General features: G+C 43.1%; 3 protein-coding genes across 3 annotated transcripts; all 3 read left to right on the top strand.

The window, feature by feature from the left end:
• Positions 1-2,182: 2,182 nt before the first annotated feature.
• Positions 2,183-3,938, top strand: EAF01_003551 (uncharacterized protein; the record flags this gene model as incomplete). Its single annotated transcript, XM_038911805.1, has 5 exons — positions 2,183-2,261; positions 2,318-2,374; positions 2,551-2,670; positions 2,731-2,955; positions 3,178-3,938. 5 exons carry the CDS (start codon positions 2,183-2,185, stop codon positions 3,936-3,938), a joined length of 1,242 nt encoding a protein of 413 aa, XP_038773040.1.
• A 3,235-nt stretch (positions 3,939-7,173) lies between these two features.
• EAF01_003550 (uncharacterized protein) lies at positions 7,174-9,807 on the top strand (the record flags this gene model as incomplete). The annotated part of the gene is made up of 2 exons (XM_038911804.1): positions 7,174-9,441; positions 9,514-9,807. The coding sequence occupies 2 exons, from the start codon at positions 7,174-7,176 to the stop codon at positions 9,805-9,807; spliced, it is 2,562 nt and encodes an 853-aa protein (XP_038773039.1).
• A 3,723-nt stretch (positions 9,808-13,530) lies between these two features.
• Positions 13,531-16,327, top strand: EAF01_003549 (uncharacterized protein; the record flags this gene model as incomplete). The annotated part of the gene is made up of 3 exons (XM_038911803.1): positions 13,531-14,121; positions 14,174-16,174; positions 16,247-16,327. 3 exons carry the CDS (start codon positions 13,531-13,533, stop codon positions 16,325-16,327), a joined length of 2,673 nt encoding a protein of 890 aa, XP_038773038.1.
• Between the last annotated feature and the right edge of the window lie 1,740 nt (positions 16,328-18,067).

Here is an 18,067-nt window from a genome sequence, read left to right as displayed (position 1 = left end):
GGAAAGAGGGACGAGAGGACAAAGTTTGGTATAACCACCCCCCTCATGCCTTGATCCGATTCGTTTGCTGAGCACATTGACCAAAATCAAATCAAAGTTCCTGTTATCCCGAGTGATGATGCGACTCTCCTATCTCCATACCAAGCTCCATAACCGCGTACCGATATCAATGTTTGATAGGTGTCAAGAGCGCAATCAGGGAAATGAGTTGGAAATGAAGGATGGAAGAGGAAAGTAGATATGATACTTTCTGCTGAACTAATATAGTTCTTGTGTTACGAAGAATGCCTGCATACTAGGAAGTGGTTCGGTACCTTTTTATATAGAATTAAAATATAAATACAACTAGTACTGCAAATAGTTAGGAAGGAAGCACTGACACAACGATAATACTTAGGAAGAAAAGGAATGGGGTGAATGGGTCTCCAGGAAGAGGGACAGCTAGAGAACCGTGACTGTACGATTTGAGTGTCTGACGAATATGTAGAAAGCGACATCAGGAGGCAGTGGGAGGAGACAGCTCGATTATCCAAATCCTCAACACGGCAGTTATACAACGAACACAGGCTGGGAGAAGATGCATGTATAGAGATAGACAGAGGAGCTCTAGCGACAAGAAAGCAGTGATATATAAAAACGGAACACAGTGCTACGGTCACTATCCATTCATATGTTCATCTCAACAAACCCATGAAGAAAAGACGATGCTGTAGGTATGAGTCTCTGCATCGAATATGACTTTAACTAATTTCTATTGGTAAAGAGCAATCCATCCTCATTCATCTCGCACCTCTCATCGCCCTCTCTCTTTCCTCTCTTTCCCCTCTGCTCTTCCCTTCCCATGTCAGCAAGATGCGCATCCACTCCTCATCAAATACACACTACTGCACCACCACCCGAAGTAATAAAATTATCGCAAGATTTCCACCACTCCCAACTCACGGATCTACCAAAAAGAGATTTCGCTAGCAGTAAGAATTGGATCATCCTCGATTCCCTCATACCGGCTCTCCCCACCGAAAAGGGTAACCATTCGCCATTTTTGATTGAACCACCCGCTCATCAAGTGACCATAGAAATTCTTCTTACGGAGGGAGATGATTAGAAAAGAAGAGGGAGGGACAATATTGACTCATTCATTGACCAACTAGGGGGAAGGGAAAGCGAAAGGAAAGAGGAAACGTGTGAAAAATTGACCAAGGAAAGGTTGTATTGTCTTGTGTGTAAAGTGGTAAGGTGGTAAAGTGGTAAGGTGGTAAAGTTTGTAAACTTGTAATCAATTCCTTCTTGGCTATATTTCCTTCGACCCAGTTCAGTTCGATTCAGTTACGATATCGTATTCTCTTGTACCCTAGATTACGATTCCAGATTTCATTATTTGACTACCCAGGTACTTAGTACTTATTATTACTACTAACCGTTAAACATACCTGCTACCTTAGTATCTATCGTACATCCACCAGGGAAAAAAAAAAAAGATTAATCTCTTTCCATCCTTTTTTTTTCTTTCCCTCCATCATTATCGTCACTTACCTAACAACACGATTTTGAACCTCTTTTCGACCGCTATTCGAACTCCTTTTCTCTCGACACCAACGAAAGAAATAACGATATTCATTAGAATAAGTTATTCAGCGATATTACATATATATAAATATTTGTCATTCGGAGTGGTTTTGGTTGTTCCTTTCTCCTGGTCGAACGAATACTTGTTGCTTTATTCCACAAGGTGTTCAGTCTCATTCATTGTTGTTGTGGTTGCTGGATTTTCATTTCTGTGGTAAGTTGAACTTTTTTTCCCTCGTGAAAAAAAAAAATCAAAAAAATCTGGTAATGAGACACAAATTTTCTCTGGCTTCGCTTTTTCTTTCCCCTCCTCCAAAACATCCACACGCCGCTTTCGCTGCTATTACAATATCATTTTCAATCCTCGGCTACACACTTTAAAGCGTTTTTTCCTCCTTGTATGCGCTCCAATCTTCGAGGGATCTTGCCTCCAAGTTTCATATCTGGAGGATATTGACTTGCCCTCAATCGATCATTACTAATTGCAAGAAAACCATTATATAGAATTCCATACTCACGACAACCTTAGTCGTATACGTTCCTTTTACGCAGATCGAGCACCCTGCTGGCCCTCAGTTCTTTCGAAGCATCTATTCGAATTGACAATCTACCAAAAATGTCTTATTACGATAATCAGCAATGGTCTGCCTCCGGGCAACCTTCTTGGGAGCAACAAACCCCACCTGCTCGCTCTGGTATGTCTGGAAACTCTTGATGTTATCGCCAGGGTGTCAATTAACAGGTGTCACAGGCGCCAGCTCAGTTGTTCCGCGTGAGGACTCCACTGCTTTTAGCACACAAATCGAGGGTACGTTCAATGAAATACACTAGTTGTGGCAATTGGTCCATTCGCCTTTTTGTCTTGCGCAGGATAGGATTTTGGTGCTTGGGTTATGATGGGCATGATCCATCTCCATACATGGTCCCGGTGATGAATGTGCTGGGAATTTCATGATCAAGAAGCTGATGAGTTTACAACCATAGAGGTCGACCGTGCCATTGACAACCTAGTCAAGAGTGGGAAAATGTTCAACCTACCAGCTGGTGGTCGTCGTGATTCCATGCCAATGGTTGGTCCTTCGAGAACCTTTCCGGAACAATTCGGTATGCTTCACCTTCAGAGAGGACACCTTAAAACTCTTCAGCCCTAACTATTAATATTAGATCCTCGAATGACTGCTGGTCCTCCACGACACCATTCGGTTAGCGATTTCGGTGATGCTCGGTCTTTCTCGGGATCCAATCTGCAGAATTTTTATGCCAACCAGCGACACCAACCATCGAGAGGCGCAAATGAAGCCGAACAAGTGATGCAGGCGAAGAGGAGAATGGCGGCTCAGCGTGAGAGAGAATTGCGCAACTATCATCAAGAGCAGCAATATAATCGAAGTAGGCCACCCTCTTCCAATGTATAAAAGTCCTATTTGTCAAATACCCTGTACCCAGCGCCTCTTACCCAGTGGTTCGTTTTTATCAGTCAAAATTTTGTACATGACTTTTTTCATGACTCTTTTCATCTCGCCTACAACTGTCCTGTGTGAAATTGAAAGAAAAACTGTCTTTGTTATTTATCTTTGAGATCTATTATGCACATTTACTGACTGGAATAAGGCGTTACAGCTGAAATCTTGGGAGGCAAACCAGACCGCATCGCAAGTCCAGGTAGCGGTATGAGCGAGGAAGAACGTCGTGAGTTGATTGCCCGTCAGCGAAGTGCTCTCTATGGAGAAGGTCTAGCCTTCAGTGCCGAAAATGGCAGTTTCGATGAAAATGGTACCCCACGCCCAACAAATCAGGGGTCCACCTCGCAAAATCTTAATGCTGCACCAGGTGCTATCAGAGGACACTCGCCTCTTGCCTTTGAGCACTTCAATTCTCAAGCTAGCCAGGCGGAAAACTCAAATCAGCAGAATGCTACCGAGTCTCAATCCGCCGCAGCAGCACAGGCTCCAGGTCAACAACGATCTCGTGCTAACAGCACATCTTCCCCATCGTCCAACCCTACCAGCTTTAGTTTATTCGAATCTGCTGCTCAACAGTCTAGTCGAACCTCGACTTCCTCCCCCGGTGGATCCCCACCACGCCAAGGAGGAAAGGCTCCCGCTAGCGGCGTGGCTCCAATTGGCACTAGACCTAGTGGTCAAGCTGCTAATCCAGCTTTAAATAAGCGATCCACTACCCCTTTGCCATCTCCACTAAGCTATGGCTTTGCTGCTAATGATTCAACTACTGAATCTAAGGATGCAAGAACGACTTCCGCGGCGTCAAACCCCAACCCACAAGGACAGACTGATAGTGGTCTAGGCTGGGGATCTAAGAGCGGTGTTTGGGGTAACAAGAATCTTGGTGTACAGGCTTCGGTATGGGGATAAATTGGGTATGGGAATATGAATGAACATAGAAAACAGGCGCGAAAGGACAGGGGTATGATTGATTGATATCTGCATATGTTTGCGCGTGGTGGGAGGGAATGGACAAAAAGAATATGGATAATAAGCTTGGCATGGCAGGCGTATGGAACCTTTGCAGAATTTATCGGAAGGCAGGTTCTGGACGGAGGGGAGCGAGTCTTTCACCACCTCGCTATCATGCTTTGCTTTCAGCACATATTGCGAGAGTCTAATTGAATCTCGCAACGGCAACAAGGGAGGAGTCTGTTACTGTTTTTTCTGTCTCGGATGTTCAAATGGTAATAACGGGTGGGCATGGATTTTGCTGTTTTGTTTTTGTCTCATGGCATTTACGGCGAAACAACAATCTGGGGGTCTTGAAGTGGGGTTCGATTTTTTGCGAGGGTTCTGGTATGGGTGTTTGCTTTTCGTTTCCTACACATGGGGTGTTATGTTTCGAGGTGGGAAAACTATATCAAGAAGGGAGTAAAAATTAAACAACAAATGGAATAGTGGGATGGACTTTGATGATCTCGGGAATGAAATGGAATGGAATTAAAAGTCTCTTCAATCATTAGGGATGAGCGCTTTCGCCTTTCTTGTTATGTGTAGTGTGCGTGTGAGATTTCATTGATTTCCTTCGCTCGCTTGTGGTCCGGATCTTGCGTAAGAGCGTTCTGCTGTGATATCTTTTGGGATCCGGGGCATGACGTGGGATGGTATGGGATTGGGCTGTCTTTTTTTGTAGGATTTACAGGGGAGGGAAATGAATGGGAGAGGGGTTTGTAATTAGGATGTTTGCGTGTTGGGGAAATGGGAAAGAGACGGATCAAGAGGATATGGGACAGGCCATCAGGCTGGGTACGATATATATGGATGGGTTATATATATGGAATGAAATGACAAATCAATGCGAATGGAATACCATTTGGTATATGTTTATAAATATCTGTTTTTGTTGTGAATGCAATTTGATGTGTGAATGGGACTGAACTGGATGGAGTGAATTTATGAGGATTGGCGTTGGATTGAATTAAGATGGTTGGTAATGAGTAGCATTCGGGAGATGTGAAGAGAGAGTCACGCTCAGAATTAGATTCTTCGACTGAGTGCCTACCTAGGTACTTCTTTGTAGTTTTGTCTGAATAATATATATGGATAAATTGACTCATAAGATGGGGTTGTGATCTACAGCTCTGGATTTTTGTATATATATCTATACCGGGTATATGGTAGGTTTGGTACAGAGATCGAGATATTATGCAGATAGATTCGATACTGCATTTTTGATATTGCATTTTTGATACTGCGCGGCATACTCGGTCGGTTTCACTGTTCATGGAATTTTTATGGGGAATGTGATGGCGAAATAGGGTTTAGCACGTATGGTTGTATGTAAGTGTACTTATATGGAAGTGTAGGTACCCAACGAAAACTCAATTATATGTGCATATGGGGCGAAGTGAAGATGAGTGAAGATGGAGATTGTAGGTTTGTGGATTGGGATTGGGATTGGGATTGGTATGGGGGAGATGTGATGTAATGCGATGTGATGTGATGTGATGTGATGGATGGGGTGTTAGTGAGTGAGTGAGTAAGTGAAACATTGATTTGCATTTGGGAGGTACGGTATGAGGGTACCTTGGTACCTCGGGTATCTAATGAGAGATGTAGGTGAGATGTGGTTATGGTTGTGGCTGGGGAGTCGAGAAAGAGAGAGAGACATCGTATGATTTTTTAGAGGGATGTTTTGGAGGTGTGTACTCGGTAGGAAGTAGGAAGGAGTATGCACAGGGTTGGGCGGTATAGTCTCGAGATGGTGTAGGAGGAAGGGGATATGGTGTCTAGGAGATAGGGCGCAGAGATCAGAGAGTGGTTTGATATGATATGATGTGCGTCTTCCACGTTGGGGGATCGTCGTTGAGGGAGGTTCTAGATGGTTGGGTGGTGCTTGGGAGGAGGGATGAGTGGGTGAGGATTGCTGGATGGGTTGGGGGAGGAGAGTTGGGGCGTGCTGCTAAGCTATGGGGTTAGTTAGTGTAGTGCGATGCGGTGCGGTGCGGTGCAGTAAGGTAAGATGCTTCCGCTTTCTGGCGTGGATGGAATAGATCCTAGTTGTGGTTTCTCGCAGGGCTTGGTGAGGGTTTGATAGCTGATTGAGGGGTTCGATGGGAAGAGAGATGGAAGTAGAAAGTCCTCTTGAAGAAAGTTGGGGAATTGTAGGTCTGTAGCTAGAGACCGAGGCGAAGAAGAGGAGAGAGAAAGACTTTGGATTGGGAGAACAGCAACTGCAATGTAATAGGCAAAAAGGAAAAAAGAGCACGGGGTGAATGATGTGCCATTGCTTCTTCTTCTTCTTCTTCTTCTTCTTCTTCTTCTTCTTCTTTTTATTCTTCTTCTGCCGGGGGTCATGTTCTAGCTGGTCCAATTCGGTTCTTTTGCTTTTATGGAGTAATCAAATGGGCATAGACCAGTGAAATTAGATTTCTGACAATGTGCTGGCGTGAGCGAAAGGCGAGATTAGCAGTGATTAATTATTAGGTAGGTATTAGGTGATTAGGTGATTAGGTGGTACGGAATATTGAGATTTGCATGGTAAGTTACGATGACGAAGATGGGAAGGGGATGGACACAGTAGGAGGAGGTAATGGGTGATAGGTAAGTGAACGTAATAACGTAGGTAGGTATATAATATGTATTTATTACTACTTGGTCTATAATTTCGTTTTAATTCGTCGCTGATATTCACTCGGTCTGTATCTGATTCTTGATTCTTGATTTGTGCTTTGTGCTTTGTGCTTTGATCCGGACCTCTCTCCCTCTTTCCCCCCTTCCCAATAATAATAAATAAATAAATACATCGATATTTATATTTACATTGCTACGACAACTTTATTAACTACACCCGCGATACCGAGTAGCTACACAACGCAACCAACCACGGAATCAACGCCATTACTGTACCTACCCTTCGACCCTTTTACCCTTCTACCCTTCAACCAAAAACTTTCCGAATGCCGCATGTAATCATTGGACAGCATTATATTTGAACCCTCAACGACCTCACACGCACCCAATAGCTTTCTCGAGAAAGCTTCACTCATCACAAAAGATCAACATTCGGTTCAATCTCACAAACAAACGGAGGGATTCGACGACATTACTTTCTCAAGAGGCTATTAGGCCTGAGAAGAAGACCCATATTCCACGATTCCAAATGACGATAGGAGATTTAAAAACACGATTGAGAGCGAAATTTCAACGACGACATTCACATGCTTCCTCGGTAGGGTCCGCGAATAACGATGAGGAAAAGAATCCTTCTCGAGAGGGAGAAGAGGAAAAGAATCAGCAATCGTTAAGCCGAACTTTACGAGAGAAAGCGAGTTTCAGATTACATCGAACATCCATATATGGAGGGTCAACAAATGGGTCGTCGAGGAATGGTACAGGTACAGGTTCTGGCAATCGGAGTAGCATGGCAGAGAGTCATAATCAAAGTCCCAAAGAAACATCAAGGTTTGAAGAAATAATTCAGGTTGAAGTTCATGATAGTGATAATATCGGTATCGAAGGAGGCGGAGGAGACGGAGGGGGAGGGGGAGGAGGAGGAGCAACAGAAGGCCACCAACAGGGAGATAGAATTGGCGCCGAACTAAGGTTAAACTTTGGAAATAGTATGAGTAGCGATCTGCAACAACAACTTCATCAACATTCACGTTCACAGACAACTTCACCATCAACTCCAAATTTCAAACATCAACCTTTCGTCAATTCAAAATTAATTATCGAAGAAGAAAACAACAAACACGATAGTTTTTCCACGTCGACAGACTTTCCAACTCCGAATACAGATATCCCGAGAGTGTTGGAAGAAGACGAAGAGGACGAAGCAGAAGCAATAGCAAAGGATGAAATTCAGGTTGAGTCGCATCCAGAACCTAAAGACGTAGAATTGGGTAATCCGATACCACAAAGCCCTATCAGTTCCAACAATACTCCTCGTCAACCTACGCCTCGAAAACCCGAATTATCTAGACGACAAAGTTTACTTCCACATCAACAGACAAAATTAATTAAGACGTTATTAGAAGCAGAATTACCGGCACAATCTCAGGTCAACAACATATCAACGGGAGGAATCCTCAGTGCTGATTATTTTTCCAATCACGGAGCTTTAACGATAAGCGCAACGATGGTTACTCGAAAGATATGGGTGAAAAGGCCCGGTGCTTCTGCGACATTGGTAACAATACATGAGGATGATTTGGTCGATGATGTGCGAGATATGATTTTGAAGAAATATGCGAATTCGTTGGGAAGAAGTTTTGATGCGCCGGATGTGACACTGAGGATTATACCAAGAGAGCAACAGAGGCAGGAAAGAGTTTTAGGGCCAGAAGAGCCGATGAGTCGAACACTCGACGCATATTTTCCCGGTGGTCAAACAGTGGATGAAGCATTAGTAATTGACGTACCCGTTAGAAGAACACCAAAGCCATCTCCTAGGCCCAATGGACATTCGGTATATTATGAAGAGGGACGGCCTACTGAAGCTGGATCTGATTACTTCCCACCTATGCCGCTACCGGTCCCTTCTCCAGGCTTATCGCACAGTGTCCCGGTCCCTAATGGAAACCAGAATTCAGCTCCCTTGATAGCACACGCTATGTCCGTACTTACAACTGGTCATGTACCGGCCTTACCTTCTCCATCAGCTCAAAGAAGACATCATAGCTCGAGGCCAAGGATAGGACGAACTCATACTTCTTCTCCTACAGTTATCAGTGGACACAGTCTACCCCCTGTCACAAACAATGGTACGCAATTTCAACGTGGCCCAAGATCAAGAACTCACTCAAGTGCCTCAGAAAAATCCGCAATTCCCCCTCCTCCACCACTCCCAACACCACCTGCTCCAAACCAGGAACTTGCACCACAACGAGTCGCTACCCCTCCTCCCAGGGTCTCGTCTCCCCGGCCACAGAAAAGAACTAGAAAGAAGGCTGGTGTCGACCACCCTTCTTTACCAGCAGGCATGCTCAATGGCGCCGTTCCCCCAATCAATGTTCTCATTGTCGAAGATAACATTATCAATTTAAAACTCCTGGAAGCTTTCATGAAACGTCTTAAGGTACGCTGGCAAACTGCAATGAATGGTCGTGAAGCCGTGAATAAGTGGAGAGGTGGTGGTTTCCATTTAGTACTAATGGATATTCAACTTCCCATCATGTCCGGACTCGAAGCCACAAAGGAAATCCGCAGACTGGAGAGACTCAATAGTATTGGAGTTTTTAGCAGTAGTGCAAGTAGTAGTGCACCTAGCGAGAAACAGATGGCAGAAGAGGAACCAGAAGAAGGTGATAAATTGCCAAATACGGTACTATTCAAGAGTCCGGTTATCATTGTAGCTTTGACGGCTAGTTCGTTGCAGAGTGATAGACATGAGGCTTTAGCGGCGGGTTGTAATGATTTCCTGACAAAGGTTTGTTTATTCCATTGTAATTCGATTACATAAATGATCTGTTCAATGATGTACTAACACGCTTTTCAACAGCCCGTTAACTTCGTCTGGCTCGAACGTAAAGTTATGGAATGGGGATGCATGCAAGCATTGATCGATTTCGATGGTTGGCGCAAATGGAAAGATTTTAGTTCACAACAAGCAGCGGAGAAAGAGTCTGCTGATGCGAAGAAGAAGGATGCTCAGAGCGTTGTGAAGGCGAAGAAGAAGAACAGAAATTCAATGGGTAGTTTGGGAGGACTAGGCGGACAGGGGGGAAGTAGTTCGAAATTGAGCTTGTTGGGTCAGGGAAGTGGAAGGGTAGAAGGGGAGGCTGTTGTTGGATGAGTGAGGAGGGTTGAAGAACAATTTATGTATGAGGTTGAGGAACAGGGGAACAGTTGGTTTCGACACAAACATAGCACTGGCATTTAGCATGAGGGGATTTTCATTTGTTTCATTTTTTCATTTGTAGTAGCATTGCTCGGAGGGAGGAAGTTTTACTTGTTTCGCTTTTCCACTATATTTTTGGGATGAGGGTTGTGAATCAAGCGTTTTGGGTTCGGAATATAACGGGATGGAGCTCAAAATATACACATGTCGTGAGACGGCGGGACGACGGGCGTTTAGGGCGTGGGTGAAGTGTTGGTTGAACTTTCCTGATTGAATTTTCTTTGAAGGGTTTCTCTGAGTCTTTTGAGAACAAGCTTTAGGTGGGAATAGGAATAGGGGATGAAGAAAAGTACCTTGGTGGTTTCGAAGCGAGAATGGAAGCGAAGGGGATGAGTAGGGTAGGGAAGGGAGAAAAAGAGAAGAGTGGGTGTAAATTGAGATGAGAGGAGATAAAAGGGAAAGTATGAAATAGGAGGAGTTGGATGAAAGTGAAGTGAAGTGAAGTACATATTATGTGTATGAATAAAAGAGCGGATTAATCTGCACTTTGAATGACATTGATTATTGATTTGAAGGGAGAGAAGAAAGGAAGAGGAATAGAATAGGATGTGATGGATTAGAATGAGTTGGAATGGAATTGTGTGTGTGTGTGTGTGTGCGGTGAATATATATGTATTGTTGAAAATTATTGTTTTGAGGATTTGTTTGATGGTTATGATGTTAGATTGTGATTTTGTGATTTTGTGATTTTGATGTTTCTTGTACAAGTGTTGTAATGTAGTAGTGTATTGTGGATTGAATTGAGTTGTATATTGAGTTGTAGAATGAAGTTTGAAATTCGAAATTCGAATATATTTAAGAATGATAGGATGAGTATAGAATAGGTATATTAGATGAGATGGTGTTGATTATTGAATAGATATTATTTAGTAGATAATAAATAAAGAGTAGAGAGTAGAGAGTAGAGAGTTTAGAGAGAATATATAGATATGAATAAACAAAATGAATGAATATATAAGGGATATATATGAGAATTGGATATGGAAATTGGATTTGAAATGAAGAGGTGAAGATGATTATTCTTAATAAGAGTTTATTGGTTCAGCTGGTTGGTGGACAGTTGACAGTTTTTGAGGGATTGGGGGATTTGGATTTGAGGATTCGCGGATTTTCAATAAGGATTTGTGTTAAGGATAAAAGTGGGTTTTGAATTGGGGAAATGAAAGGGAAAATGGAAGGGAAGATGGGGATATGAAATGAAGGATGGGAAGATTACAAGATTGGAGTTAGAGTTGAATAGAGATGGGAATTGGGGATCTTTATTTGAGAAGAAAGATAAATATGAGTTTTGAGATGGGGAAATGAATAGGAATATAGAAAGGAGAATGGGAATATAGGAAGGGAGTATGAAAAGAAAGGATAGAAAGAGAGAATGGCAAGGGAGGATGTGAAGATAGATGTGAAGGTGGATAGGAAGATAGATAGGAAGATGGATAGGAAGATGGATAGGAAGATGGATAGGAAGATGGATAGGAATATAGATAGGAAGATAAAGAGAAAAATAAATTGGAAGATAAAAGAGAGAATAGGAAAAGTAGAATTTGGAATTGGAGTTGGAATTGGAGTTGAAGTTGAATAAAGATAGGGATAGGAATAGCCATTTGAGGGATTGGGGGGTTTTATGAGAGGGGGATTATAGGGGGGCCTTGAGAGGATTGGGATGGATGGGTTTGTATTGTGATGTTATTGAGTTGCTTGTGATGGGTATGAGTATACTTGATGAAGTGGAAAATGGCAGTTTTTACCTAATATTGACTCTTGAGAGGATTCTAGGTTTGAAATTTGGTGAGGGGTTGTTTGGGGGAATAGATGAGATGAATGGAGGAAGGGTGGTGTGAGTTCTGGACGGGTTCGTTGATTCTCCCTGGGACTATGGAATAAAAGAAGGGAAGACGATTGCTCAAAACTTGAGAAGATTGGGACGAGGATGTGCTGGAGCTTTTGATTAGTCTGCTTTGGTTTGTTTGAAATCGAGATGGATTTTTGACTAAGGAGTTGGATGTGTATGTTGATGGGTTAAGCGATATGTTTATGGTGGAAAGGGGGGTGGGGAAGTAAAGAGAGGGATAGAATACGGTCTTGGATGGATGTTTGGGATGGGATGTCATGTATGGACGTAATATGGCAACAAAATTACTGGCTAGTACAATAGTGAGGTTCGTTAACTCCAGATTGCCGAATGTGCATCTGAAGGATACCCATGTAGGACTAATCACTTGCGTAGAATACATGTGAGTTCTCAAAGACCGATATAGAAATTCAACAGAACTGCAGCCGAGATCCCTCTCGTCTGTCCCAAATAACATATTACAAAACACCAGCTAAGTATCTGGTCCACTGAATACGACGCATCGAGGAAAACAGTTCTCTGAAACAGAACACTGATTTGGTCCCTCATGATCTCGACACCTCCAGATTCAATTTCTCAACAAAATAAGCATACGCTCCATGATACTAATCGTGAGCAACCTTACCATTTTCATGATTATCTTGCATGCCTTTTGGACAGCCATTTATATGCAAATCAAGCATAGAGATTTCGCTTTGGAAGCCAGGTCAAAACATGATTGACGTTGAAATCGGAAGATTCGGGGTCTTTATTGGTCTAGCCCTAACAATTATCCGGCTTCGGGTTGAACAATTAGTGTGTCCGTCCCGTCTCGTATATCTAGCCGATTAAAACCCCCATTCCCCCTATCTGACCTCCTTGAGTAATTCTCCAATAAGATGAATTCAGCAAAGAGTCATCTGTTCACTCCGAAACGATGCACCGAGTAGGAAAGATGTGAAGCATGTCAAACGATGTCAGCTTTGCCCCATATATTATTTGTTCTACTCTACTTGTACGTTAAAGAAGATATCTAGAGTTTCAAAGGATTGCAGTTCCATTTGCAGAACGGGCACGGAATGTGAGTCACTTCCCGTATACTACCAAATGATAAAACAATATTCAAGATCTGCATGAAACTAGATCCATTTGTTCGCCACTCTTGAGAGGTCTATATATATTAGCTAGCATGCCCGCCCTCGAAATTTCCGATATCATGTAGGGGAACTTGTGATGAGTGACGGATGAGTGATGTGTGAATGCGATTGATCAATCATATCTGTCCATTCGAAAGTTCTGCCTGCCTGTCTGATTGTTACGCGAAGGCAATCATGGGGAATTGAGAATGACGCTTTTCCTGATTCTGTTGGCCGAAAAGGCTGTGCTAGTCAACGATTATGGGACCCAATCGTATTGATCTGACAAGATCCACATTGACTCGCCGGTACAGAATAGGTTTAGTGGACTGACAGGGAGTCTTTGGAGTCATTGCGACCTGCATTGATTACTTTGAGTGAGATGAACCTCGAAAATGTCATATTAGATACAGTTTTTTCCTTTCAGGCTCCCAAAACTTGTCGTCTTTTCCGTAAGATTCATCGATACTAATTCTAATTCTAATTCCATTTCCATTTCCATTTCCAATTGTTCATTCAATACTCCTCGTCGTTCATTCTCTTCTGTGAGTTCAACGGCCAGTAGAGTCACCCCGGAACGAATACAATTACCTACCCCTCTTACAAATCATCTAATCGATAAGGCTGTACAAGCAAGTAGTCAATTGATCAACAATGTCTACAGGAAATCAAATGCCTACTTTCAACACTTCTTTCACAATTACCCAACCCTTCTTGGGTGCACCCCTTCAATTCCAACCTGCTCTTGGATCAAAAGAGCTTGAGGAATTGATTGATGCTTACGTTGTTGGAGATGCTTGTAAACAAGACAAACTTTCCACCGTGACAATCGATTTCTATAACCATGCAACCGTCGATATCAACACTGGTTCCCTGGTGCGTCGATACGATGTTATGCCATGGACTTTTGGGCAAAGTCCTTCTCAATCACAATCTTCAGGATTGAGTCCACCAATTTTCACTCCTAGCCCTGCCTCCTCAGCTACCTTCGCCGTCTCTTCTTATAGCTCAATGAGCACCCCACCCAATCGCACTAGGGGGTCACGAGTCACAAAGAAGACGAAGAGGGACACCACCAAGAAGTCTGCAGAAGTCAGACTACCTGGCTTCTCTATCATGACTAAGGATGGTATCGATGTTACAAATTCCGCTGGCCGTGGAACTAAAACGAAAGAACAGAGAGAGCATGCACATCTGATGAGAATCATTAAAGCTTGTGATGAGTGCAAGCGAAAGAAGATCAGAGTGGGCAACTCAATTTTACTCTTCGGCCGAATCTTTGCTAATCGAACTATAGTGTGATCCATCTCATAGACGTGCTTCTCATACAAACACTCCTAGAGCATCTACGTCAAGCAGGCCTTCTCCTCCCTCACAATCAAATCCAAGTCCTGCTGCATCAACACCTTCATTATCTAGAGACACCACACAAAGTTCTGAACAAAGCAGTCCTCCTATTGATTCATTCTCAATTGAAGATTTTGTTCTTTTTCCAGAGGACGAACTCAACCAATGGAACCCGGAGATGGCTATCCCAGGTTTTGATACTCAATACAACGACTTCAGCATGACTAATCACGAAAACTTCCCTGATTTCGATACCAGTTTCTCAACGATGAATGATAATATATCATTCGACTTTCCAATCTACGACCAATCCTCATCTTTTAGCCCTCAGCTATTGAATAACACTAGTCACGTACTAAGTTATCACAACACGCAACCATTGGGTTGCGCAGATGTCAACTCGCAACACATATCTCAAACTCAACCACAACCCGATGTAGATTTCTTGGAATCATTTAGCAATATACCGAACTTCTCGCCAACCCATACTCAACAAGCTCATCCACAAGGCTTAACAAATGAAGATCCAGGCAAGATTGATAGTTATGTACATGTTTCAGCTGCGAGATCTCAAGCATACAACATCTCATCGGTATTATCGACCGCAAACACCCAGACCAGTGGCGCAAATATCCTAAATGACTTCTCTCCGACATTCGGCCTCTCCCCAACTGATAGTTCTTACCAATCACACGGCTCAGAAAGCGGCTTCGTAAGCACCGGCCCAGAGAATGCACATGATTTTACTACTAGTTCGGGTGTCGACTCGGGCATTGAACAATCACCACGATCCGAATCAAGTGCTAGCGGCCATGAGACGGCATTCAGTACCAAGAAGGGACGCAGTCATAGCCAACGCAACAGACACCAAGTATCGTTAGAAAGTGAACGCAAGCGCATTGATGATCACGGCCGCCAGGTTATGGAGGTTCTCCTATCCAACAATGGCAAGTCACATGTTCCCGGTGCTGGCACTGAACAACCACTTTCAGGCCCGAGCATTTCACATGGCGGCGACGGCTTCGCGATAGACACAAATACTTTCAAGAGCTTCGCTTCTGGTAGTATGCCCGCTCATGAAGAAACCCCATGGAGCTTTGAATCAACGCTCTCTTCATTGGCTAGATCTCGACCGGAAGTACCACAAATGGCGATGGAAAGCGACCGCGCCGAAGGCGTATCTGTTGTGAAACCACACGAAAACTGTGACGGCTTTGCAAGATCGAATAACTCGACGATTATTGATGCCTCTTCAAGTCGTGCTGTACGACTTGCTGGCGATCATGTCTCGTCTCGCCTTGTAAACTTTGCTGGAGCCAGCTCGGATAGAAAGATACTAAGTGTCGGCACTGACCGTGTATCTACCCACCTACCGGCAAGATTGACAATGTCAAGTCTAAGAGCCAAGGTCGCAGTGGAAAGCACGCCAACGGTATCATCCAATCTAGTTGTACCGGGCCAAGTCAGCGTTGTTTCTTCTCCTGGCTTCGTACTTGTGAAGAAGTCTGCAAGGACATCATCTGGTTCTTCCAGCAAGGTCAACAATGGCTCCTTGGATTACAACGGCGTTGAGACAATTGTTCAAAAGGCCCAGGGTGCTTCGCTTGTACAGCTATCAAGCCCAAGCTTGAGCCTGCACACTTCAGGACACACCTCTACTCTGTTGAAGAGTGGCATAGAAGTAGTAAATACACCGGCAGCAACTGTCCTCGGCACGGTCTTAACTCTCGTAGCCCTATCAGCGCTTGGTCTTGCCACTTCCGTGGCGGCATCCAAGCATGCTGAGGCAGCCGCGGTGGTATTGGCTATTTGTCTACTTGCATCTGTATGTGGTGATACTCGATCCGTCATTCCTGAGTCTGGAAAGGGGTTCATGAACATCTCGCTTGGTGCATTAATGTGGAACTTTTGGTCGGATATGATACTCAAGATAGATTGCGAACGTCAACGTGTAAGTTTTTCTGGGCGAGAGCCTCTACATTATCCAGGCCCTAGAGAATATTTACTAATGCATTTTCAATAGGTACCGAAAGGAAAGAACAATGGATTGTTGGGTGCGGCTGGAGAGATGGCGAAGAAGTTTTCCTCGAGAATCTTGATCTAGATGTTGGCATTCGTGCTAGACATGATTAGATATTTGAGGAGACGACACTTCACCCTTTTTTTCTGGCTGTGTTGCTATTTGGCGAATGGTATATCGGTTGCGACATGATGCTTTCTATCTGGCATTTCACTTTTTTCAAGATGAATAGACAAGAAAAGACATCGGTGTGTAGAACCTGTTTTGGACGAGGTTTTAAAAGCACATGGGAGTATGGTTTGTTTTCATGGCGCATAAATACGGCATGGCATATGTGTTTTTGATAAAAGTATGTGTGTATACGTAGGTATATCCTAGATGGCGATATAGAAATATTGATTTTTCTGCCACTTTTTGTTTTCTCTGATGTTTGAATTTCATTATGTATTTTCTGACTTGGAAGCTTTGCTCGGATCTTAATGTGATCGTTTCTGTATAGGTAGTATTGAATATGTGATTACTAGTATTTCTGGTTGAATTATGATGACATGCATGGGTACTATCTGTGTGTATTCCTCCCCCTATCGTATCCACATCCCAATCATCTTTTACTCGTTTCATTGAAACCATATCAAAGATTCTCTATTAACCAGCTCATTATCGTCTCATCTCATTTCATTCTGTCTAATTCCTTTAGAAGTAGCAGGGGGGGGGGGGGGGTGTAGATAAATCTATATACTGAACATCAAATATACAATAGAATTCCATTTTCTTCGAAGAGGTAATGGAATGTTTCTTCCCGAGGTCTTTTCATAATATCGGGATATACATATACACATAGTCTTGAGAAAATTGTGGAAAGTATCAGGAGAGAGAAGTTTCGGTAGCCACTAGTGAGTGTCCTTACGACTGACTGGTTGATTGATTGATTGATTACTTATGTTGCGAGATATGAGATATCTTGACGGATGAGTATATAGTAGGTGGGTGGTCTTTAGATAGATGATATACAATTCTCTTCAGGATGCAATGGGATTACATGTAAGATACATCTAACATTTCAAATCTTATTTCATTCCAATTCTCACTCTTCTGTTATGTGAAGTTTCAGATCAGACTACGTAGGTATGTATGTATGTATGCATGCAAATCAGTATGTTCCATTCATCCACCCATCCATCATCAAATCATTCCCAACACGCAAATCATTTCTCATCCGCTGCTTTCCTCCACCAGTCCCCAGCAATACCCCTCCCCCGCGTTATCCAGAACGACGAAGTACAAAGTACCAATAGATAAAAAATGCTTTCGATTCCGAAAAATTTCGATCAAGTAAAAGAAACGAGTACCGTAGATACTTAATAATACAAATACAAATGACAAATTGACAAAGTAGATCCATCCGTGAATGCAAGCTCGCGTTCCGAGTAAACGAGTAGACACCGCATCGTGGTTGTTAGTGTGTATTTCCATTTCGCTCTAGTCATGGCGAAAGTAGAAAGTAGCTAGTACTGCAGCATCGAGCAAGACAAGGGAGATTGATTGTAAAGAACAGGGGAGAAAAGAATCAAAGGTGATAATAGTACGTAGGAAGGATGGAAATTCGATTGCGTGGAAGACCTGCTTGAGACATTTGAAACTTTAGGCACTGCTGTTACAGCATCAGTCTCGTATATTTCAAATGCAGAAAGATAATACTTTACTTACAAATTCCCAAGTAGTCGGGAAATTGGTCGACGATGCATTTTGCGACATCATCTAAAAGAGAACGAAGAACCATAAATTTGTTTTATGCAAATTATAGGCCGACGTTTCAAGTAATTT

Source organism: Botrytis porri (assembly GCF_014898465.1).
Source record: "Botrytis porri strain MUCL 3234 chromosome Unknown BPOR_004, whole genome shotgun sequence".
NCBI lineage: Eukaryota > Fungi > Ascomycota > Leotiomycetes > Helotiales > Sclerotiniaceae > Botrytis > Botrytis porri.
This window is presented reverse-complemented; position numbering and strand designations above follow the sequence as displayed.